The following is a 22,934-nucleotide window of genomic DNA, read 5'->3' as shown; positions in this document are numbered from 1 at the left end:
AATAATCTTCATGCAGATCAATTCACAGTAGCTCAGTTAATACTCCACTTAACCTCCTAACTTCCCTTTGTGCATTTTAAAGCTGATTTGGCAGCTCTTGTTTCCTCAATGTTCAACTAGGACGTGACGCATGTGTGCATGTTGGCTGTGGGCCTTGTGCTCTGGGACTATCCAGTGTTGTTTCTGGTGGTAGTGGTGGTGGGGACGGTAGGGGGACTCCGCAGGGAATTGGGACTTTGCTATCTGTTTTATGGGAAACGGAGGGAGGGAGGGGGTCGAGGTGTAACTCAGTAATCTTTGGTTGGTGCTGCAGTTTAGCTCTCTCTGCTGTGGATTACTCATAGTTGATACCATGAATCTTTGGTACTGACTGTTTGAGGGTTTTATGGACCACTTCTACCACTTCAGGTTTGGCTTTACCATGAACGTGGCTGAATCTCCAGTCTCCATTGTGCAGACAGACAGTGTACAAGTACTCAAATCTTTTACTTTCAAGTAAAAGTCCTGCAATCAAAATTTGATTTTTGTTCTTTTACTAAAGTGTTAGAACCAATACTTCAAAGTACCAAACGTAAAAGTAGTGCAATTCAGAATAATGGATGTTATATTATTGGAATATAATAATTCACGCATTAACACGCAAGTAGCCCCTGGGGCTAAAGTAAAGTCTTATCTTAATGATAATACATCATAATATATTTTTTTTGATTATATTTTGTATTACTACTAGTAAACCAAATTATCAAATAAACGCAATGGAGCAAAAAAGTACAATAGTTGTCTCTGAACTGTAGTGGAGTAGAAGTATAAAGTAGCAGAAAATGAAAATACTCAAGTAAAGTATGAGTCCTCAGAATCGTACTTATGTGCAGTTCTTGAGTTAATGTACTTAGTTACTTTCCACCAGCTGCGACCAGAGGTGAACAAATAGGACAACGGTGGGGTGACTGAAATGATGCTGAGCTCCTGTATCGTATTCTGGATTATCTGACACAGGTAAATTTCCCAATTTGCATTTGCAGCAGCATTGACTAAATAAATTACATGGTCAGAGTTACCTAAAACAAAACCTTTGAGCTTAAAAGGAAAAGTTTGATATTTTGGAAAATCTGCTTTTTAAAAAAAAAAAAAAAAAAAAAAAGGTGGGATTTAGAGAGTTATATGTACACTATGACAACTAACAAACACTTGCTACTTAGTTATCATTAACTAAGTAGCTAGTGTCAGCAGGCTAGCAGAACAGGTTCCACAGACTACTGAGCTGTGTATAAAGCCACTGTTGTAATAATGAAGCTCTTCAGGTATCCCTTTCCACAATATTTCCTCATACTTGTTGTCTTTGTAGTTTTTGCTCCTTTGAAACACACACCATGTCTCATAGCCACACTGTGTACTGATTTTAAGCAGGTTCTGAGTATGTAGTGTGTTCACACTGGAAAAGTGACAAAGTGTGCTCAAAGCAGATGGTATGCATACTAAATAGAGTCGATTTCTGAATTACAATAAATAATGCATGGTGCTGAAACTGCTACTTTAACAGTAGCTTTCCAAAGTTGCAGTTTGATCAACGTTTGATGTCACATGTATCCGCATGTGCATCATTTCCTGTTAGTACAAAGCGGTTAAGAATGTTGATATTTTCGTATACTTACAGCTTAAACAGTATACCATGAGGATTAATACGTGGTGCATACTGTATAGAATTAGTATGTAGTATCATTTTGGAAAAACAGCAGAAACAATTTGACCATCCGCAATTTTTGTGACGTTCCAGCATGATCGATCACGATTGGTAAGAGTGTGTTTCCCCACTCTTTCAGTAAGACGACCGCTGTGGTGAACGTCTCAGGAAAGAGCAGGAGAGTGTGTCAAGGATGACTCACTCACTGATTACTACTGTAATTTGGAGTCACACCTGCGTCAGGTGATTCAAAATCACACCTGCGTCAGGTGATTTGAAATCTTGCTATGAATAAATGAACCTCTGAAGACAAATTACGTTGCACTCGTGCTTTATATGTTCTGGAACAACTGAGGGCTTTGGGATTTTCCTCTGACGGTTACCACTTCACAATGTAGTGTGCCATCAGAGCGATTGAGCGGAATAAATTAAAAATAGAAATGTACGGCACATTCTTTGGCACTCATTACGCTGTACTGAAAATGTATCAAATCACAAAATGAAAGCATTTAGAATATATTTTCTATCGTATTGAATCTTGTTCATTAAACCATTGGTATGAACGCAATGGTGAAATAAGTGAACACTACAGTGATTTTTTAGGGCCAGTAGCGTTATGACAAAACCCCAGTGTCCAGTATCTATTTATGAAGACGAATGAGGTTTTTCTGTAATGTCAGCCAGGAGGTTGATTCTTCATCCTTTGGTATCGATCACTTCGAAGAATCCCATCGCTTAGCCCGCCAACAAAAGTCTCTCCCAGCGTCACAGATGGACACAACGGATGTCTCTGTGTCAGAGCTGCTCACCTCACACACTGACACCAAGATGAACTTAATCTCTGTGACTGGTTTCTGGCCCTTTGCATTGCTTCAGGTCAGGACGCTGTGGAGTCTCTGTGGTCTCTCCTCTGGTCTAAACATTGCAGGATCCTAGAAAGACAAACATGAAAAATTGTGAATATTTTATTATGCTCATTTTAAAAAGGACTGGATATAGATTTTCTGGTTTTCCACAGGCATTTGTTGAGAATTTCTTGCTTTTATATATAGAAATCATAATTAAAAAAAAGGGAAGGACAGTCAATTAAACAAAAGCAGTCTCACCCAATTATTCCAGCTGGGATGAGGAGGATGATGGCAGCAAAGAGGAAGGGAAAGCCCTTCATGAAGTGCAGGGTGGCTGGGTAGAGCGAGTTGAAGACACCACTTCCCACCAGAAAACATAGGCTCTCCACACAGGCAACAGAGGCAAACAGGGCACCTGGAAGAAACCACAAACACGCAATTATGTATACAATGTGCGGGGACACAAGCTGTCCCTCCTAACAAAAGGGGACATATGCTTCAAATTAAACTGCACTGTTGCTTTTCGGATTTAAATACAGTTCACTGACTTTTCAATTCAAACAAGACACAGCTGACACATCGAGGTAGCTCGTTGTATAACAACACTTTTAAAAACAATCGTTGCACAGTTTGCTGTGTTAAAAACTATCTGTTTTAAGACATGTGGAATATCTGTATGTGATCAGCGACTGACCTTGCTCTGATGGGTCCACCAACTTTGACAGCTTCGACCTGAGCACAGGCGTCGCAGCCATGAAGAGGAAACACAGACCATAACCTGGTGACAGACAAATGAACAGATTTTCACTTTGGCGCACAGATATATTGTTCATTATCACTTAAATAAACAGGAGTCAGTTGATAAAACGAATACCATCCCATTTTGTCATAGTTAATGTCACATAATCAAGTGTAAAACTTTTGGATATCATTTTCTCTGTTGCTTTGTATTAACTAACATTCCCTAAAGAAATTGTATTTACCAACAGTGAAACAATATTAACAGATAGTCAAATGAACAATTCTGTTGTGTCGGATTTGGATGATGTTAATTATTCCCTTGGGCTACGAGCAGATAATTTTCTTCACAAAGCCCAGCAGGGAGGGGAGGGGAAGGTACTTGGGATTTTTTTTTTATAGCCTGCTATTCAAGGTTGCCAACATACTCAGCTCGACAGCCCGTTCAGTCTGTCACATGCTGAGCTGCACTCTTGACAGCACGTGGCTGATGTCTCATCATTTTCACCTGTGGCCAAAAAGGGCGTGCATGTTTTCAAAATCTGCTTGCGGAGCCGGGAAAGCACCGCTAACAGAGGATAATAAAAGTAAAAAGGGCATAATAACTTTCAGTGCTATGGATATTTTTTGTAAACCGCAAATAGATAATCACAGGAAAGGATTTTACTTTGTCAAATATGTCATCTTGCCTTACTAAGGCCACATATGCTTAATAATGCTTATATAAATACCGATTTCTGTGCTTAATAGTGGGGTAATTAGACTCTGAAGTCATCTCACTTGTATTGTTCCTGACTTCCTTTTTTTTTTTTTATGAATACAAAGCCTTTTAGACAGAAAACCATATTTTCAACCACCCAAATACTGTTACGAAGAAAGCTTTGTTTACAAAACAACTGGAAGTCATTAACTCACTCCAGAGCCTCTCACCTGTGAACATGAGCTGGGTGGTGTCAGCCACAGAGAAGACCACCAGCCCGCTAATATTAGAGGCCAGACCCACAAGAGCCACCCAGGACTCCTCCAGGCAGCGCTGCATGATCTTCAGCCCCAGAAGACTACTCAGGTAGGCCAGGTGCTGAGCTGCTGATCCATAGCCAATGAGGACCGGCCCCCAGCACAGCGGCGAGCTTAGCTCATACAACACATACAGCTCCCTGCTGCCGGAGTGTACAGTCACCACCAGAAAGAAGCAAAGTGTGTAAAGCCACAGCTTGCATCGGTGAAATCTTCCACCGCCCTCACTGATGCTGCCTCCTGTTGAGTAGAGGCGCCAGACAGCCTTGTGGTTGCGAGTGCTGAAGAGCTTCGCACTTGGGTCTGGCTGGACAGACTCGCGGACAAACAGGTAAGCGTACAGGGCTGAAACCAGGCTGGTGGCCAGGACCAGCCAGAACGGGTTGATGTACCTAAACAAGGGCATAAACATATAATGGTAACGATCTCCACTTCGAGTAGGAAGGATTCTGAGTCTAAGCAAAGTGCACTGGTGTGAATGATACTGCGATTGTGCAACAATACACATTCCTTACCCTTGTGCTCGCCGCCACTGCCCTCCGATAATGCTGGCCAGCATCCCCGACAGACCCAGACAGGCCTCCAGCACTGCCACCCTGAAGGTGCGGGACCTTCTGTCACTGGTATCCGCCACGTATGCAAAGCAGCCTGCCAGGATGGCATTGAAATCACCCGAAAGGCCACTAAGCAGTCTGCCCACTAGAAAGTAGACCACGGGCAGCTTCAGGTACATCACCACTAGGTAAACCCCTGCCTGCAGTGCCAGGCCAAGGTTGGGGAGGATGAGTATTGGCCTGCGACCCGCAAGGTCACTCCATGAGCCCAGGAGAGGCACCACCAACAGGCTGACAGAAAAACCCCCCAGGTTGATGTACAGGTTCCAGTGGGCTGTTAAGGTTTCCACCTCCTGACAAAAAAAAAACAAAAAAACAAAAACGTAAAGGTGGATTTGTCATCTTTCTCAGGTTTACTGTGATGGGACGTAAGTCGGTTAAAGAGATTTGAGTTGTTACTTCTTGGTCCCTACCCTTCCAGTAATCAGTATAACAAACCGTCTGATGTATCTAACCACTACTACTGGTTCTAAATTTTAAAAGAATCAGTGTTCCTGTTCAGATTGTGCAGGTTCATCATATCCTTGTTGCTTTCTTTCAGCTTGTGGCCGCTGTTCCTTTGTCCAAACCTCACTCTTACATTCTTTTTTAGTGTGTCTATCTTAACATCGGTCCGGGGACTACACAGGACAAACAGCCTTTTGGCACTGTCCCTGTTAATAAACCAACAAAGAAAAACCAGCTGTTTGAACCACATCTGTAGTGTAGTCATCGGGATTTCTTTACGTCAGACTTTCATCCATTTCACGAGGCGTTAACATTATTTTGTCTACGGCCTCTGTAACTTCAGAGATGTTATCGTGATAAGGATTTTGTTTCTCCCTGGTAGTTAATGAGCCACATCAGGTCCATATGCAACAACCTGACACCTGCTATGGCTGATTAGAGGAGATTAAAAGATAATTTGCCTATGAGCTACCCCACTAACTGACAAAACCTTTTAAATAACACTACTGATCAAGTCGGTTTTCTTTGCACCCCTTATTGTTGTGTTAGAGTGTTAGACGCCCTAGTTAAAACCTTAACGCTGTTTAAAACCCGCTCTCAGCTTTGTAAAACCTTTATTTTTGTTTATGAAAGCAAAAAATGTCTGCATTTTTCTCCATCCACACAACAATAGACCAGGTCCTGCTTAAAAAAAAAAATTTAAAAAAGCATTTACACTTGTCAAACCTGGACTGGATTAACAAGTTGATTCTGGTTACTGTTGAAAACACACTTTCAGATATGTTAAGACTTTTACTTTCACGGTTTTTTTTTTCCTATCCAGACCATATCAGACCAGGTCTAGATCAAATACCAGTATGCTTTGATTTGTCAAAACTGGACCACATTGCCCTGGTACGTCTAAAGACTGTTTAAAACACAGTTTCAGATTTGTGAATCCTTTATTCTGTATATGAAAACAGAAAAGAAGGGCGATTTCACTACCTACCCACACACCCACACACACGCACAAACAGATCCAGATCACGTCAAGACAGGTTTAGATGAAAAACCACTATACCTAGACTTGTCAAACTTGAGCTACATTAACAGGACATGTTTAAAGACTGTTTAAAACACGGTGTTAGATTTGTTAAAATGTTATTCAGTATGTGGAAACAGAAAAAAAAGGGCGATTTTACTGCTTTTCCTCCCGTCCAGACCACAGATGTGGTCAACAGCTGCAGACTGGCTGCGCTGGGAGTCATGCTGGACTGTGTTGACGATAAACAAAAAACAAAAAACCCAAAAACGTTACCTTCTGAAGAGGGTCGTGGGGCACGGAGCCGTTGCTGCACTCCGAACTCCTGGAGCCGTTGTAGCCGAGGTCCTCGCTGATGCGGTCCCACAGGTACTGGGTGGACAGAGGCGCCTGCAGGGCCAGAGAAAACATGGAGAGGAACAACACTGGCTCCACCGCGACCGGCAGCGAGCATGTGAACGGCGGCCGCGCGGCGCTGCTGGGCGGCGCGACAGCCTCGTCTCCGCGGCCGAAGGAGTTGGACATCCGGTCGTCCGCTGGTGCGGCGCCGAGGACGTCGCCGGGAAGGATCGCCGCCGTGTCGGACTCGTCCATGTCGAACTGGGTTAACTGCAAACATTAACTGTCAACCCCCCCCCCCCTTGGTATTCGCAGAGGATCCGGGCACGAGCGAAACATTAACCCGCTCTCTGCTCGCTTCCGTCACGATGGGGTCGTGCGGCTAACTAGCTAATCCCGCTAACGTCCGTGGGGTCACGCCGCTTGTGTTTCTGTTTGGGTTGAAATACGAACGGCTTGAGGGCAACTTATCTACCGGCTCGGCTAAGTAAAGGAAGCGATACCGGAGCACAATCAAGCGGGGACTCAGCGACGCCACCTGGACGAAGAGGTGAACTACACTGCAGTTCATTTAATCCTTTGGCTGAGACTTGACCCTGTGTGCAGAGGTGGCTAAAGGTGCGCATCTCACTGAAACAAAGCTCAGTTCTTCCTGAAAAGTGTTGAGATTAAAAGCTCCTTTGTCAGGCACACCTGCATGCCCTTGGTCTACCACAGAATAAAACAAAGAAGCTCTGAAAAGAGCTGAAGGTCCGCTTGTTGTACCTCTAAAATGGCCTGGCCAAAATGCCTGCTACAGCTTAGAAGTGGCGATAAATATGTCGGTTGTAGTGATATTTCAAGCAGACTATTGTCTTCAATTAGTATCGCAGGTGCCCTCAATCTCATAATCAGTCATTCTGCCCATTTAAAATGAGAAAAGTCTGATTATGGACGAGAGAAAGAGAAGAGATCTGTATGAGGCCGTACCTTGAGATTTGTACCTTGTACCGTGATCAAGGTAAAGGCTACAAGACCATCTCCCAGCAGCTTCATGTTCCCGTGACCACGGCTGCTAATATTATGAAGAAGTTTAAGATCCATGGGAGCGTAGCTAACCTCCCTGGATGTGACCGCAAGGGGAAACTCGACCCCCGGATTGAACGGAAGGAGAGCTCGAATGGTCGAAAAAGAACCGAGGAAAACTTCAAAGCAGATACAAGCTGACCTCCAGGATCAAAGTGTCCAGTCAGACCATACCTCAGTTTCTGAATGAAAGTGGGCTCCAATGGAGAAGACCCACTTTTGAAAAAGAAAAAAAAAGAGAGGGGGAAAAAAAAAAAGGGGCTGACTGTAGTTTGCTGAAATGCATGTTGACAAGCCACAGTGTTTCTGTGAAAACGTCCTGTGGACAGATGAAAAATAGTGAGAGCTTTTTGGTAAGTCCCATCAGCTCTACGTTCATAGAAGAAAAAAATGAAGCTTTCAAAGAAAACACCATCCCCACCGTGAAACATGGAGGAAGCTCAGTTGTGTCATGGGGGTTGCTGTGCCGAGTCTGGCACCGGGTGCCTTGGATCTGTGCAGGGCACAATGAAATCGGAAGCTTATCGAGGCATTCTGCGACGTAACATACTGCCCGTAGTCAGAGAGCCGTGTCCCAGCTGCGCTGTCATGGCTCCTGCAACAGGTCAATGACCCAAAACACGGGCTACATCTAAAAAGCAGCCAGGAATGGATGAGAGGAAAACATTGGACCGCTCTAAAGTGGCCTGCTATGAGTCCTGATCTTCATCCAACTGAACATCTGTGGAAAAAGCTGGCACTCGCAGTTGGGAGAAGGGACCCGTCAAACCTAAGAGAACTGAAGCAGCTTGCTCAAGAAGAGTTTGGTCAAACTACCAGTTGAGAAGTGTAGAAGTCTCAATGAGAGCTACAACAAGTGTTTGATTGCAGTGACTGCCTCAAAAGATGTTCTTCAAAACAGTAGGTTAAGGCTTTTTAGTCCATACCATTTTCTTCTGTTGTATTATTAAAAACAATATGTTAACTGTACTTAGTTGCGGATTAACTTAAAAGTTGCATTTTACTTCAAAGCAGAGACCTATCAGAGATTTTGGAAATACCCAAGTCATGAGTCAAATGAGACTCCCCTCCTACCAGACACAAAAACGAGTCTAAAGCTTAAAAAAAATATTGTTTATATGATATATCTGACCAAATTACATTTATGTAGTTAAAGGTTCTCTTATATTTACAGCACTGTGAGAAAGATTTGGGCACAAAAAGTGAGGATGAAAAACTGAATTAAATAAACCAAAAAAAGACTAATCAAATCAATATTTGCTGTGACCACCTTTTGCCTTTAAAACAGCACAATTTATTCTTGGTACTCTGTTTTTCAAGGTACGTGGCAGGTATGTTGTTCCAAGCGTCTCGGGGAACTTGCCACAGTTCTCCTGTGGATTGATTTTTATTGCGTTATGGATAAGAATCTAAGCATCTAAACCTCTGCACAGTACTATGTATACTTTTGTAAATTTTTATTTCCCACCATGAAATTCCAAATGCTTTTTCAAAGCTTCTGTATTGTTCGTAAAGTAGTCCAATTTATAGTCCTAAAAACACTGGAATCCGCCTGTTTAATATCCACCAAGTGTCTTTAACTCTATATCAACCTCCAACGGTTTCTAAACGACCAACGCAGAAGACATGACATCTTTGACAATGTCCTCAACAGCCCTGCTACAAACTACTTCTCATTGCTAATAATCAATAAAAATGTCAGAGCTTAAAATAAAATCTGTTTTTCTAGACTGTACGACTTGGTGCTTGTAAGGCCTTAACTCTGTGCACATGAGGTAAAAGTTTTTTTATTTTTATTAGTTATTATGGTGGGGCAAATGCTTATTGATCAACACAAAAAACAAAAACAATATACTGTAAATAAGCCAAAGTTTGCCCAGAAGGCAATTTTTTACACCTGTAGTCCCTGATCAGATTTTAAAAAGGCACCCTAAAAACAGAATAAAACAGTATATCTTATAAAATTAATATAACTCGATAAATATAATTTACATCGTGCAGTGAAGGACGGGAATGGGAGAGGATGCAGACAACAAGATGGCAGGAGAGGAGACAACTGGTATCCTAATGTTAGTGTGCTAGTTAATTTTTTTTTCTTTAAGTTTATTTAAAGCTTATCAACAACTTTTTTGCTTTGACAGTAAAGGTCACAACTATCTTGAAACAATACTCTCAATAATTTTCTCAACCTTTTTAATAACTAATCCTAATAAAGTGTTCAGTAGAAATGAATGTAAAAACTTTTATTTGAAGTAAGTTTAGATCGAGGCATATTTGGCTGACTATGGCAAACTGGCTCTATAAAGTTTAAAATGTGATGATTTGTAAGTAATCTGTGAGATTTAATTAAGTCTAGTTTCTCTTCTCTCTGCTGAATCCAATGACAGTAACTTGAACTGCTAACCTGAACACACCCTACTACTGTTCAGGTCAGTTCAATAGAAATAATTACAGAGCAATGCTGAAAATGAAAATCGGCATCAGTAACTTGTGATGCTTGGCATAGAGTTTTGTTTTGCATGCTGGGGTTATTCACTGGGGCATTTAGACAGGGAATTTCCTGTTGTGTGCTCTAATCCTTCAGTTAGTGGTCAAGTTTGTTGTTTTGATTCTTTAGATCAAAATGGTGCCACTTTCAGGGGCAGGAGCAGAAAACAAAAAGGTACATTACCTCCCTCACTATAAGAGGTACAGACTTTTAGGTAAATCAGTCAAGTGCTCTGTTCACAATTTCTATAATTATCATCGAAGATCTTGTGTGTTTGAGATCTGACAAAAGATTTTTGAGGTCAGGAGATGTTGAGTGATCTTGCATGAGGTTTGCTGGTAATTCAGGATCGAGGCCAATGGCCTTTAGTAGACAGGGCAATAGGGGAAGGATAGCAGAAAGAGCATAAATCTGTCCTGTGTTATTTCTTTAATAATTATCTCATTCATGGGGCATTCGTTCCTTGACCAGGCGAAAAAAAAAAAACATTTCTGTAATCTGCCATTTTAAAAAGTCTTCCTAGGTCTGAATGTGAAAAATAAAGGAAGGGTATGTTGCACTGTTGAATCTGTTTAACTTAATTATATAAATTCCAGAAATATTCCATTTACAGACTTTAGAGTTTACCTTTATGATGTAAGGATTCTTGAACCATCACTTTAGCTGTTGAGAAAGTGGAAAAAATAATTCAAAGCTAAAAATAAAACCACTCTAAAGGACATGGGTCATTTATTCCAGTTTCCATTTATTTACAATATGACTGACTCTAAAGGGGTGCCAATCACTGATCCATCAGAGCAGTTTGAGCAGGGAAAAAATGTTTTGTTTTGTATAGCCTGATTCCCAGTTAACTTCTTGATCCTTATTTATATCAGACTCTCTGATTGTCTGACCCATACTCCAACCCTAAACACCCACTTTACCCCATCCCTGAGCGGGGTTCACTTCTTACCACCCGTAACCCCCCCACGTAAACACACACTTATTTGATTAGGTCACATTTGCAAGTTTTTTTTGTTTGTTTGTTTTTGTTTTTCTTACACAGTAAAAAAAAAAAAAAAGGATATTTGAAAGCATTTTGTAATATTGTTTAGATAAGTACTCTACAATCTTTATACTCTCAAATTTATTTTTTGAGTCTCTTAGAGGATTATATACAAATGTAATTACAAGTGTTTATATGCTTTTTTTTTTAACTCTGAAAGTACTTTCCCTGTTCTGTAACTGTCAGGGACTTTCACCTTAAGAGTAATTAAATACAAACTCAGGATCGTCTGAAGTGATAAAACACCAATCATCCATCTCTTTCCTGCGATACTCCTTCCATCTTTTCACGTTACGCTTATACACACAGTGGGAGGATGATCTGGTTTGTCTACATGTCAGCCACTGGTAGGCCAATCATTGGAATCACAGTGTTGTCTTTCTATTAGTTACACCCACATGAGTTATGTAAAAGGCCTTCAGCCCTGTTATCTAATGAAACTTTGGGGTTTTTTTTTACAGATGGCCCTTTCCTCCTCCTTCTGCAAGACATGGACAACAACACACTTGTCACTTTGTAGTTCCTATTAGTCAGATTCAGGGGTTATGTTTTTATTTGGTTTATTTTGGATTGAAACATCTTAAGACATCCTTGTTACCTGATGCTATGTATCTTGCTCACTTTGGCAATTATGGATAAAGCCTTATTTAATCTCCCCCAATCTCCCATTACTGCATCAAGTGCCTGTAGGTAGGAAATAATGTGAATGTCTTTGTTTTGATGTATTACACCTGTGATAGGCCTTTTAATAATCAATTTTTTTTTAATCTTTTACACCTGACGCAGACAAAACAGTTGCCACATTTTAGTCAAGATCAAAAAGATGAGTTTTTCTGTAGATTATTGCCCCTGATTGCTTAACTTATCCGCCCCCTTCTAATCACATGGAAACACACCCTCTACATGCAAACCCCTTACTCTAAAGTTAATTTTTAATCTATTTTCAGTATATACCGGTATATAAACTGTGACTATATATGTTCTTCTTGATGGAATGGTGGTGACACTAATTAAATTTTCTCTCTGACTCTCCAATACTTTGATTTCCATCACACCTTGTGGATCATGGCTGGATATCTTACATGGCTGTGGAGGTATAGGAATTACATTGTGATAGTCCTGACACCTCTTCTTCTTCTGCCTCTGCCACTGATCATCCTGACCCCGGTAAGAACATGAGCACGTGTATGTGTGTTTTTCTGCCGTACGACACATCTGCAGACATATTATAGACTTCAGACCTGCTGAATAAAGATGGTTTCCCTAATTGCATGATGTATTTTAGTCCAAAGCTATACAATATATTTATTAAGACATCTCTATGACAATATAAGCCGTCAAATGTTTCTGATCATGTATAAATTTAAGTATGTGGTTTTGTGTGTTGAGTTGTTTTGTTGTTTTTTGTGATGTCCTGTAAATAATCAATGCTTCCCCCAAAACTTTTGCTGCAAGGTCAGCTAAAAATCTATTTAAGTACAGCTTACATTCCTTCAAAACAAAGCACGTGTGGCTTCAAAATGCAAAATAATATACTTTATGTGCAATTAAAGACAGAGTGCAGCCTTTTCTCCCTGTCAACATGGCATCAACAAACCTGGTGCAACAGTATTATTGCTTTTTGAGTTCAGTTATCCTGATATGGGATGGCAGATATTTGTTTGGGTAGATTCATGAAAAGCTTCATCTCAGCTGCTAAAGAAGTGAGAATTTAAACATTTCTAGACGAGGCCTTTTTTTTTGCTACTCTTACTACTACTACTATTTTAGCAACTTATACTTTCTGTAACAATAAACTTAAAATTCAAGAGTAATGTGATTACTTGAAATTAGCAGTGTAAAGGTCGCAGTGCCCTGACTGTACATGTAGTAAAACTCAGTTGTAAAACGTACTATTCATGATACATAAGGTAAGTGGTAGTGGAGATTTTCTTAGTGGTAGAGGATGATATTGGAGAGAGGTGGTGTTCCAACAGGACATATGAAGATCTGTTTTTGTAGAGATATGTTTAGAAGTTAATGAGGCAAATAAGGGCTGATGCTGCTGTCACAACGGTAGTAATGAAAGTGATTTAAAATGTCATTCTGCCACTGAAGAGTCAGGAGGGGAATAAAACATGAGTCCATGGTGAGGACGACACTACAGCATATTATATATTGCTATATTATACAGGGTTTTCAATACGTAGTTACATGCAATTCGCTGGGGATGATGTATTAATACAGGCTCACGTCAAAACTGATTATACTTTGTTTTTTTTAATAAAATGAAAAATCTATTTCTGCCCTTTTCTTTTGTTTTCCAAATTAATTTCCTAATTCCACAAAGTATATTTGAAAAGAGAGAGAGAGCCAAATCTTGTGAGACCACTGCAAGAAAATGAAAGAGGTAAGCTTTGATAATCAGAAAGGATCAAAGTCGTCAGTCTGAAAGTATATTTATTGCTTTATACTGTCGTCTTACCTGTAACATGTCCAGGAAAGGCCTCTGTCAGTGACCCTTTGTACCGTGTAATCTTTGACCATGATAAATTGAAAAGTGGGATCATGTTCAGTGGCTCATTCAGTCCCATTAAAACAAAAAGCAAAGACCACAATCTCTGTCCTTTTCAACTTGTCACAATTACTATCAATTTCAATAGATGTGAACCTTTCACGGTTCTCTTGAGTGTTCATACACAGGAAAAAATGTCTTTTCCTTATTATTTAACATGAAGAAAGTCAATCAACCTACAGCTGTTTTGGTGTTCACCTTTAATAACGAGCCTTTAGTGGGCCATTATACAGGACATTAGTGCTAAATTAGACAGTAATTAGCCCGAAACTTCTCAATACTTGCAGCTACACAGAAAAAAGCAGCAGATTACTTTGTGTTACTAAAAAACATATTACACCTTTTTTTTAATGGCATTGTGTGCAAAAATTGTACTTAAATTTTCTTCAGAAAATGTAGCCTTTTCTAGTTATTAACTACAGTTATCAGAATAGTAAACCAGGCTGACCTAACTATTGTAGGTTAGCTAGGTTAGAGGTTCGGAAGTCTCTGGTCTGTTGTAGTTTCCTTCCAGGCTTTTAATGTGTTTTTCTCTGCCTCAAGTAGACACCAACACTCGTGTCAAGTCCATCAGACCATTAAGCATGTTAAGTAAAACAGTCGTTTGTTACAGGAAGCAAAATGTGGCTTTGTGATAATCCTCATGGCGCTGTACTGGTGTACAGAGTGTATCCCTCTGGCTGTGACCGCCCTGCTGCCTGTCGTTCTGTTCCCCATGATGGGCATCATGGAGTCAGGCGAGGTATTTATTTCCAACTGTATACTGTATTAACAAATGTTGAGTAGACATTTCTTGGAATTCATTTGCCAGGGATTTTTTGCCTCTTTCCAAGAATCAGTTTTACACTCCAACATAAGCTTGTCAGGATTTCTGGACTCCTTTTTATGCCTCTGCGCCAGGGACAGCTGTGGCCGAAGGCATTATGTTTTTGGATTGTCCATTTTTCTGTCCCATTCTCGTGAATATGATATCTCAGGAACGTCTTGAGGCGATTTCTTCAAGTTTGGCAAAAAACGTTCACTTGGGCTAAAGGATGAACTGATTAGATGTTGGTGGTCAAAGGTCAAGGTCTCTGTGACCTCACAAAACACGTTTTTGGCCATAACTCAAGAATTCAAACGCTAATTATGACAATGCAGTTAATACTTTTTACTAAATTCCTTCGAAGTCTTCACTACATATATTATACGAGTCTCGAAAGAAAGACATGGATATAACCTGCATCTTGACTGTCTGGCGAAGGCATATAACTTCGAGGCACTAATTCTAGTTCTTTCCTTACCCAGGTTTGTATCCAGTACCTGAAAGACTCCAACATGCTCTTTGTTGGGGGGCTGCTGGTGGCCATTGCTGTAGAGCACTGGAACCTACACAGGAGGATTGCCCTTCAAGTTTTGCTTATTGTAGGGGTGAAGCCATCTCTGTAAGAAGCTTTATTCCGTACATACATACACATACGCAAATATACACTGAAGCAACAATATATAAAGTATTGTGTATAAGTATGGGGACCTGTTCACATACCTTTGCCTACTTTTGATCTAGGGCACTTTTTTTATGGTTGGGCCTCGGAAATCTGAATGGCACAGCATACAATTCAACTTTGTCAAATGCCCTTTCCTGTTTTAATATGACAGTGCCCTTATGCATGAAATGAGGACCATAAAAAATGGTTTTCTGAATTTGTGTGTGGAAGAACTTGACTGCCCTACACAGAGTCATGACCTCAAACCTATCCAACACCTTTGAGATGAATTGGGGGGCTGACCACGAACCAGGCCATATCAGTCAGCAACTCTTATGGCTGAGTGAGAGCGATTCTCTGCATCCAGGGTCCAAAATTTTGTGAAAAGCCTTCCGAGAAGAGTGGAGGCTCTTACAGAAGCATATTAATGCCCATGGTTTTAGAATGAGAGTGTAACTATCAAGTCTGAGTGTAATGTTTGAGTGTCCACGTACTTTTGGTCATATACTGAATACACTCACATTGTTTGTCATTCAAATCTATTTTACATGTTTTCTTGAACCTTCACCTTATCATCTAGTCATTTGTTTTGTATCCTCTCCAGTCTGATGATTGGTTTCATGAGCACCACAGCCTTTCTGTCCATGTGGATCAGTAACACAGCCTCTACAGCCATGATGCTGCCCATTGCAAACGCTGTGCTGCAGCAGCTGTCTGACACAGAGGCCAACGCTGAAGAGAGGGATTATAGTCTGACTGCTGCAAAGGATGGTCAGGAAAACCAGGCATTTGAGATGGGTGACCCTAAAGAAAGTATTGATAAGGAGCTCAAACCAAAGGACAGCAGCATCAACATGGGTGTGTGTGTGTGTGTGTGTGTGTGTGTGTGTGTGTGACAGTCTTTTTTTTTTCTAATAGGGTTTTGCAGATAAAGATGATGACAACAAAGACACTAAGGAAATCAAAAAAATAAAGTTATTTCAAATAGGTTTTCTAACTTTGTCTTTGGAGTAACAGCCTGGTTAAGAAAAGAATAATAAAGGGTAAAAATTCTTTAACAGAACATAGAAGTAGAGGAATAAAAGTACAACAGTAAAAGCCAAATGTATCCTTTTAGTGGTTTTAAACAAATGTCAAATTATACTTTTATAGAACTCCAGTAGCAAATGTGTCTTCAGTGAGTTAAACAATTACAGACAATGGTAAAGCCTGGAAGAGCAAGCAGTAAATTCATGTTACATACAACACTAGACACCTCAACAATTACGTCTTTTCCCTGCTGAAGGCCTCAGCTCTGTCCCTCCAGAGGTTTGTGAGAGGAGTCATGAGGCGGAGCAGCGAAGACTGAAGAGGGAGGAGAAGTACACAAAGCTGTCAAAAGGCATGAGCCTGAGTGTTTGTTACGCTGCCAGCATTGGAGGGACAGCCACCCTCACTGGAACCACACCCAATGTCATCCTGAAGGGCCAGATCGATGAGTACGACCTGCACATCTGAAAATAAACACACAAGACACCCACAAAAATATATGGGCACATTTCTTGGATGCATATTTATCTTGTGGTCAAGGACTGAATCACAAAATTCTGTTGAATTCAAGATTAGACCTAATCTGTGGAAACAGAAACTCAGTTATATCATCCTCTTCTGGACTCCCTCGTCTTCTGACTTCTTTCCAGTAAAACTCTAATGAAAGATCTTATTGGTTTGATAAACTTGTACTCATTGTACAACATTTTATGTAGGGGTAAAAGTCCATCAGTCTAAGCAACAGGACTGGATAAGTTATTTAGATGTAAAAACCAATGTGAACACACTAAAAATGTCTGTTATCAACATGCATTTGCACGCAACTGCGGTATGTACAGTGGTCAAAACTCTGTAACATTTAATGGACATTTACAGTGGACACTCTGGGTCAAAGTAATGCAATTGTTTTTATTTCCACAGAGGTGGTTTAGATTACTAGATTATTAAAACCTTGTGTAATTTAAACTTTGTCTGATCACTCATGTAGTTGCCAAGTGCTCTCCATTTTAAAGCCATGCCAGGTAGATTTAGCAATGCAATTAGTGAAGAAGTCATACACTACTAACTGATGAGTTAAGGCCTAAAGAACAAAAGTAAAATATGGGTTGTAAAAACCAAATAATTTTTATTTAACTTGGTGGCAGATGTAGATTTGCTCATCTCTCAAGAGATTCCAGCCACGTGTTTTGGTTCTACTATTTCCTCATCTCAGTTCTTTTTTTTCTTTCTTTTTTTTTTTTAAATCTCAACAGACTCTTCCCAGATAATGGAGGCATAATCAATTTTGCAAGTTGGTTTGGCTTCTCATTCCCCAACATGGTGCTAATGCTCGCTCTGTCTTGGCTGTGGCTGCAGTTTATGTTTTTGGGCTTCAAGTAAGTTTCGTGGACTGCAGTCATTCTCTGTTCTGATATTTAGTTCTTACAACCAAATCATGCACATTATGAAAACAGTAATTTATTTTCGCATTGTTATTCCAGCTTGAGAAAGTCCTTTGGTTGTGGCACAAAGAATAATGGTGACAGGGAAGCTTACCAGGTAATCAAAGATGAGTACAAAACGTTGGGCAGGATGGGCTTCGCGGAGGGCTGTGTGCTGGTTATCTTCACGTTGCTGGTTCTTCTGTGGTTTACCAGGGAGCCTGGGTTCATACCAGGCTGGGCCACTGTGCTGTTCAACAAAGACAAGGAGTGAGTACAAGTGAAATGAAGAGGTGATCAGTTAACCAGAAAATGTGGTGTGATGTGAAATAAAGCGAGGTCAACTGTAAGGGTATATCAATCACTAAATATTGGTCTCCATGAAGCAGAGTATTAGCTGGTGTGTTGTACCATTGAGTGCAGATCCAGTGTCAGGTGTTTGAGTTGATAATTATGAATCAAAATTTGTATTTTTGTAATGTGTGAAACAGATGTTTCAAACGTTGTTTCTCAACAGGTATGTCACAGATGGCACTGTGGCCATATTAATGTCAGCACTCTTCTTCTGTATCCCGTCCAATTTGCCCAGATGCTGGGGGACATCCAGTGATGGTAAGTCATCTTACAAGTCCTTAATGATTTGACGTGCACAACAGATGCATTATCAAAAAGATGTGTAAACAGACTATGCATGCACCTTTTTAGGATCACATTTTAAGAGTGTGAAAATCAGAACATAAAATGCCTTTAGGCTGCTTGATATGAGATTGTGTTGCCTTTTTTGAGCAGAATATCTGTATTTTCATGTTTTATTCTGTCATTTGTTGAGCAACATTTCTGAAATTGTGATTAAAAAAATATAAATCAACGTGTCAAGAGAAATGAGATTATATATGTTCAAACAAGAAGGCAGGATCTTTCTCTTTTCAGCTTGACAGTACAAGTGCACTTCTGGACAACACGAGGGGAAGTGTTCATTCACTGTTGCATCACATTTTATGTTCGCGGCATGTTAAATCTGTCACATGAGGAAAGGCGTGCTGCTTTACAACAGTGTCTGTCCTCTCAAAGATACAGTCAATAACTTTTACTGCCTGTGACAACTCATCTCGCTGATTCAGTGCTTTCTGATAAATGTTATCCAAACTCCTTCCTGAGTTGTAGCCTGATAGCCCCAAGGTCAAGCCTGTACAACAGCACATGCTGTGCTGCTCCCTAGACAAACTACTTTTGTATCAACGATTATTTTTTTTCTCCCTTGGTAACTTAAGTTGAGCGTGGCCTGCTCCTGCCCATAAGCAACAAGGTCTTTGCTACTCCTCAAAAAGTGGAAAAGCAGAGTGTTTTGTACACAGAGAAGTGACACAATGATTAACACACACTTAGTTTAAAAGGTGTGATGCAGACTTTGAGGTGCCAAAGTCAATTTTTCACCTTGGAAAAGAGAAAAATTATTTTAAAAGCATGAATCCAGTTACAACACCACTTTTTAACACGATTTTGACTGGCTTACCACTTTATCATGTTTCGTTTTATCTTTGAGGAGTGCCTTTATAGTCACAGCATCTTATCTGTAGACAATGAAAGGTTAGATAGCATGTGGTTATTTATGACTGTCCTAATCAATCAATGTGAAAATAAACAGCTCTAAAGATTTAAACTTTTTTCTTCATCTCTTTGTTCTATTAGGGGCCCCAGCTGAAGCCGCTTCACCTCTGCTTAGTTGGGACATCGTCCATGAAAAGATGCCTTGGAACATCCTTTTACTTCTGGGAGGAGGTTTTGCATTGGCCCATGGAAGTGAGGTAATACAGTTGATCAAGTCCACATTTTTCTGAAGATAATCCTTCCTCTAAATGTTTGGTTGCTGACGGGCATTTCCCCACCCTGGATAAAGAAATCTGGACTTTCTGAGTGGCTGGGAGAAAGTCTCATCCCTCTGCAGAACATCCCTCCTTTTGCCATCTCCATCCTGCTGTGTCTGCTGGTGGCCATGTTCACCGAATGTTCCAGCAACACCGCCACCACCACTCTCTTTCTGCCAATACTGGCCTCCATGGTGAGACAGAATGAGATCCCAACTCAGTCTTTAAATCTTACTCTATCATACAAATAGGTTAAATCTTTAAGTGTGGAAAAGCTTTCAAGATCGTTAAATCACATCTATTTTGTGTTCTTTCAATCTGATCATATTTTAGCTATGAAAGCATTTACATGTTCATATAAAACTAAGTAAGAATTCTGAACTTTTTATTGTTTGTAGACATACAGAGCATTGCTTAAAAATTATCAGCAGTACTAAAAAGTCTTGGGGACCCTTATTATTTATACCTGCCAAATGATCATCTATGTGATTGTCCTTTTTTCCAGGCCACCTCCATTAAGATACACCCGCTGTACGTCATGTTTCCCTGCACCATCGCTGCCTCGCTGGCTTTCATGCTGCCTGTGGCCACTCCACCCAATGCCATCGCCTTCTCCTATGGCAACCTTAAAGTTATGGACATGGTAGGATATTTCATAAAAGATAGAGACCCTGACCCTGAGTGTTTTGGATAAAGGCTCAAATCCAATTTTTAGATAAGCAGCTTATATTAATCCTTATAGCTGATCATTATTATGTATTTGCATACACCCAATATTCTGAATATTACCAAGGAACGAAAGCTCAGGCAGACTGAGCAGCAAATAGTAGTATCTCAAGAAACTGGTATTAATATCATTAGATGAGTTTAAGATCTATTCTGATGGTGCTGACAAAACAATGGACAATGGTCCAAATATAATTTTGTTAATGTTGCATTATTTTTCTGTTTGTTCCAGGCCAAGGCTGGATTCATTCTGAACTTTCTTGGAGTCATAACCATCAACATTGCCGTAAACACGTGGGGTGTGGCGATGTTCCAGCTAAATACCTTTCCAAGTTGGGCTAATGTCACCAAAACACCTTGAATATGATCCCAGGAAAACTGTAAACAGAGGAGAAAGAGGGGAAGATGAACAGTATCTGCTTATCTATCAGGATTCTGCCACTGGAGGACTGGGCTGACAGCTCCCCTGTATATTCCAGCCAGTAGCCTGATGTGCACCAAGGCCTGTCCTTGAGTGCTGATATGGGTTTTTCTATGCAGCTTTCAGTCTCATATCCTGCCTCACATTGTGATGTTGCTCAGAAACCAGCTGGTCATGCTGACTGGAGACACTGCAGAACCATTAGCTGATACTTTGACTAAACTGAGTTCAGCTCATTTAGACAAATCATCTACAAAGCAGATCAGATCATTTTATCTCCAAGATTAATGTTTTGTTTTTCACCTACAAGACATAATATTTAAAAACAAGTGTTTATGCTAGCAGACTATGATAAGAAATATATATTGTGGCAAAACTTTGTTCTCATTGCACCTGTAATAAACAGAGTTACACAATCCTAATATAATAAACTAAAATTTAACCAAAAAAAACAAACGAACAAAAAAAAACAACCAAAAAAACATCAATGAAAACACTTTAATTATTCAGATTAATTTGTGTTGGTTGTCAATGACAGAATATTCAGTTTCCAAGAAAATAAATATTTGGAATAGGGATGCTGCAGGTTCAAGGGTATACTGTAGTTTTTAACTGTTAAATTTGATGATGGGCTCAAATCTCATTGCCATCGATAGGATTACGACCACTGGGTCCCCAATTGATTTAAGGAGATCCAAGAGGATAGAAGGCAAATCCCTTCAAGTTTCAATGTGGGAGGAATGCAAAATGATGGGAGGTAAGGGAAATCAATTCTAGGAAACTGCCTGAAAACATTTGATTGAACTCCTTGGCAGAGGTCCGAATATCAGCTGTATGTGAAGGCCTGGAGCAAAAGGGATTTTAAAATCATGAATCTACAGTACACAGAGGTCATAAGAGTAAGCAGTTATAAAATCAAAACCATTTTTGTTTAATCTAGCTACCATTCTTCTGGTAAAGACAGAAAAGACAACATCACGCAAAGGAAAAACTATCACTCTCTCTCCTGTTAAATTGGTTCTCACAGTAACGGAAGTTATTAAAGGTGTGATGGATGTCTAATATCAGAGGTAAGACAGTATTTTTATATCAGGATATCTTCTGCCTTACTCTTGTGTACTTCAGTTCTTTTTCTTCACATGATGTGAGTGGGTTTTATGTCTGTCAAGTTCCACTTGTAATGTTATGATGCTGCAGTACATTTTCAGCTTAAAAGCTCAGGTGGATTGTTAGTATTTGGTCTAAGTCTCAGGTTACTGAACCTGAGCAATTAATAGCAAGATCTGAATCTATATGTAGCTAACCATCTGCAATCCTCATACTCCCTGGAAAGCTTTACCACTTGATTGTACTAGCATTTCTCAATGTGTTTTTTAATAAGGGCCCTGAATCAGTGATGAAATAGTAATTGTGAATATGACATACTGAGAGCTTTCATTTTGGAGAGACAGCTGCACATGTTGTTATGAAATTTCCCTGGGACAGACAAAATAATTGCTGAATGTGTATATACCTCACCCTGATGCGTGAGGTATTCAGTGATAAATCTCACTGCCTCTCGCTGCCTCAGGGAGTTTCCTCAGTTTTCAAAAGACACTCATAAATCACTCTCTCTGATTACATAAAATATGGAATTAGATCTTACACTCATCCTCTGCTTTATGAATGCTTTTAATGAGAGAAAAATCATTGAAATTGTTATGAATCTAATGAAAACAATTAAAATGGACTGACGAACGCCGCTTCATAGATTTAAGAGAGGGGTCGTGAGACAACACAATAAGAAAGCAAAACAGGCATATTTCTGCTTCACCAAAATCAGGGTTTTTTTTTTAAATAGTTTCAGACTTTATTATGGTCAGGCTTATTAATTGGGATTTACTGAATAATTTTACATCTTCATGAGATAGACACCACTTGTTGACAAACATGCAACCTGTGACAATGGGTTGCTAGTAGACAAAGCTTCTTTTTCCAGGGTCACAAACCAAAATGGTAGCAAGATAATGATGTGTTTTTTTTTTGTTTTTTTTGGGGGGGGGGGGGGGGTTGGTCATCTTTCTTCGCTGCTTATCAGGACCTGGGTTGTGGCAGCAGCAAGCTAAGCAAGGAAATATGTTCTCTTCCCATGTCAATACAGTTCAATTTA

General features: G+C 40.0%; 2 protein-coding genes across 10 annotated transcripts; one reads left to right on the top strand and one right to left on the bottom strand.

Moving 5' to 3' along the window:
* Nucleotides 1–1,941: 1,941 nt before the first annotated feature.
* slc46a1 (solute carrier family 46 member 1) lies at nucleotides 1,942–7,803 on the bottom strand. Of its 2 annotated transcripts, XM_040130451.1 has the most exons (7): nucleotides 7,675–7,803; nucleotides 6,643–6,756; nucleotides 4,800–5,191; nucleotides 4,198–4,676; nucleotides 3,224–3,307; nucleotides 2,788–2,944; nucleotides 1,942–2,613 (listed from the first exon to the last, which is right to left on the bottom strand). In XM_040130451.1, exons 1-7 carry the CDS (start codon nucleotides 7,786–7,788, stop codon nucleotides 2,559–2,561), a joined length of 1,395 nt encoding a protein of 464 aa, XP_039986385.1. In that variant the 5' UTR covers nucleotides 7,789–7,803; the 3' UTR covers nucleotides 1,942–2,558. The 2 variants fall into 2 exon arrangements, with proteins under 2 accessions (XP_039986385.1, XP_039986384.1); XM_040130450.1 differs by lacking the exon at nucleotides 7,675–7,803 and having other exon boundaries at nucleotides 6,643–7,098.
* Nucleotides 7,804–7,937: 134 nt separating this feature from the next.
* LOC120791776 (solute carrier family 13 member 2-like) lies at nucleotides 7,938–22,653 on the top strand. 8 transcript variants are annotated; one of them, XM_040130440.1, is made up of 14 exons: nucleotides 7,938–8,670; nucleotides 11,765–11,993; nucleotides 12,398–12,470; nucleotides 14,471–14,599; nucleotides 15,145–15,281; nucleotides 15,928–16,181; nucleotides 16,609–16,801; nucleotides 17,606–17,728; nucleotides 17,834–18,043; nucleotides 18,291–18,385; nucleotides 19,463–19,578; nucleotides 19,671–19,832; nucleotides 20,144–20,281; nucleotides 20,597–22,653. In XM_040130440.1, exons 2-14 carry the CDS (start codon nucleotides 11,905–11,907, stop codon nucleotides 20,723–20,725), a joined length of 1,848 nt encoding a protein of 615 aa, XP_039986374.1. In that variant the 5' UTR covers nucleotides 7,938–8,670; nucleotides 11,765–11,904; the 3' UTR covers nucleotides 20,726–22,653. The 8 variants fall into 8 exon arrangements, with proteins under 8 accessions (XP_039986374.1, XP_039986377.1, XP_039986379.1 ...); XM_040130445.1 differs by lacking the exon at nucleotides 11,765–11,993 and adding an exon at nucleotides 10,388–10,432 and having other exon boundaries at nucleotides 8,555–8,674; nucleotides 12,404–12,470; XM_040130444.1 differs by lacking the exon at nucleotides 11,765–11,993 and adding an exon at nucleotides 10,388–10,432 and having other exon boundaries at nucleotides 8,555–8,674.
* Nucleotides 22,654–22,934: the final 281 nt, after the last annotated feature.

This window comes from Xiphias gladius, chromosome 7 (assembly GCF_016859285.1).
Source record: "Xiphias gladius isolate SHS-SW01 ecotype Sanya breed wild chromosome 7, ASM1685928v1, whole genome shotgun sequence".
NCBI classification, from domain to species: domain Eukaryota; kingdom Metazoa; phylum Chordata; class Actinopteri; order Istiophoriformes; family Xiphiidae; genus Xiphias; species Xiphias gladius.
This window is presented reverse-complemented; position numbering and strand designations above follow the sequence as displayed.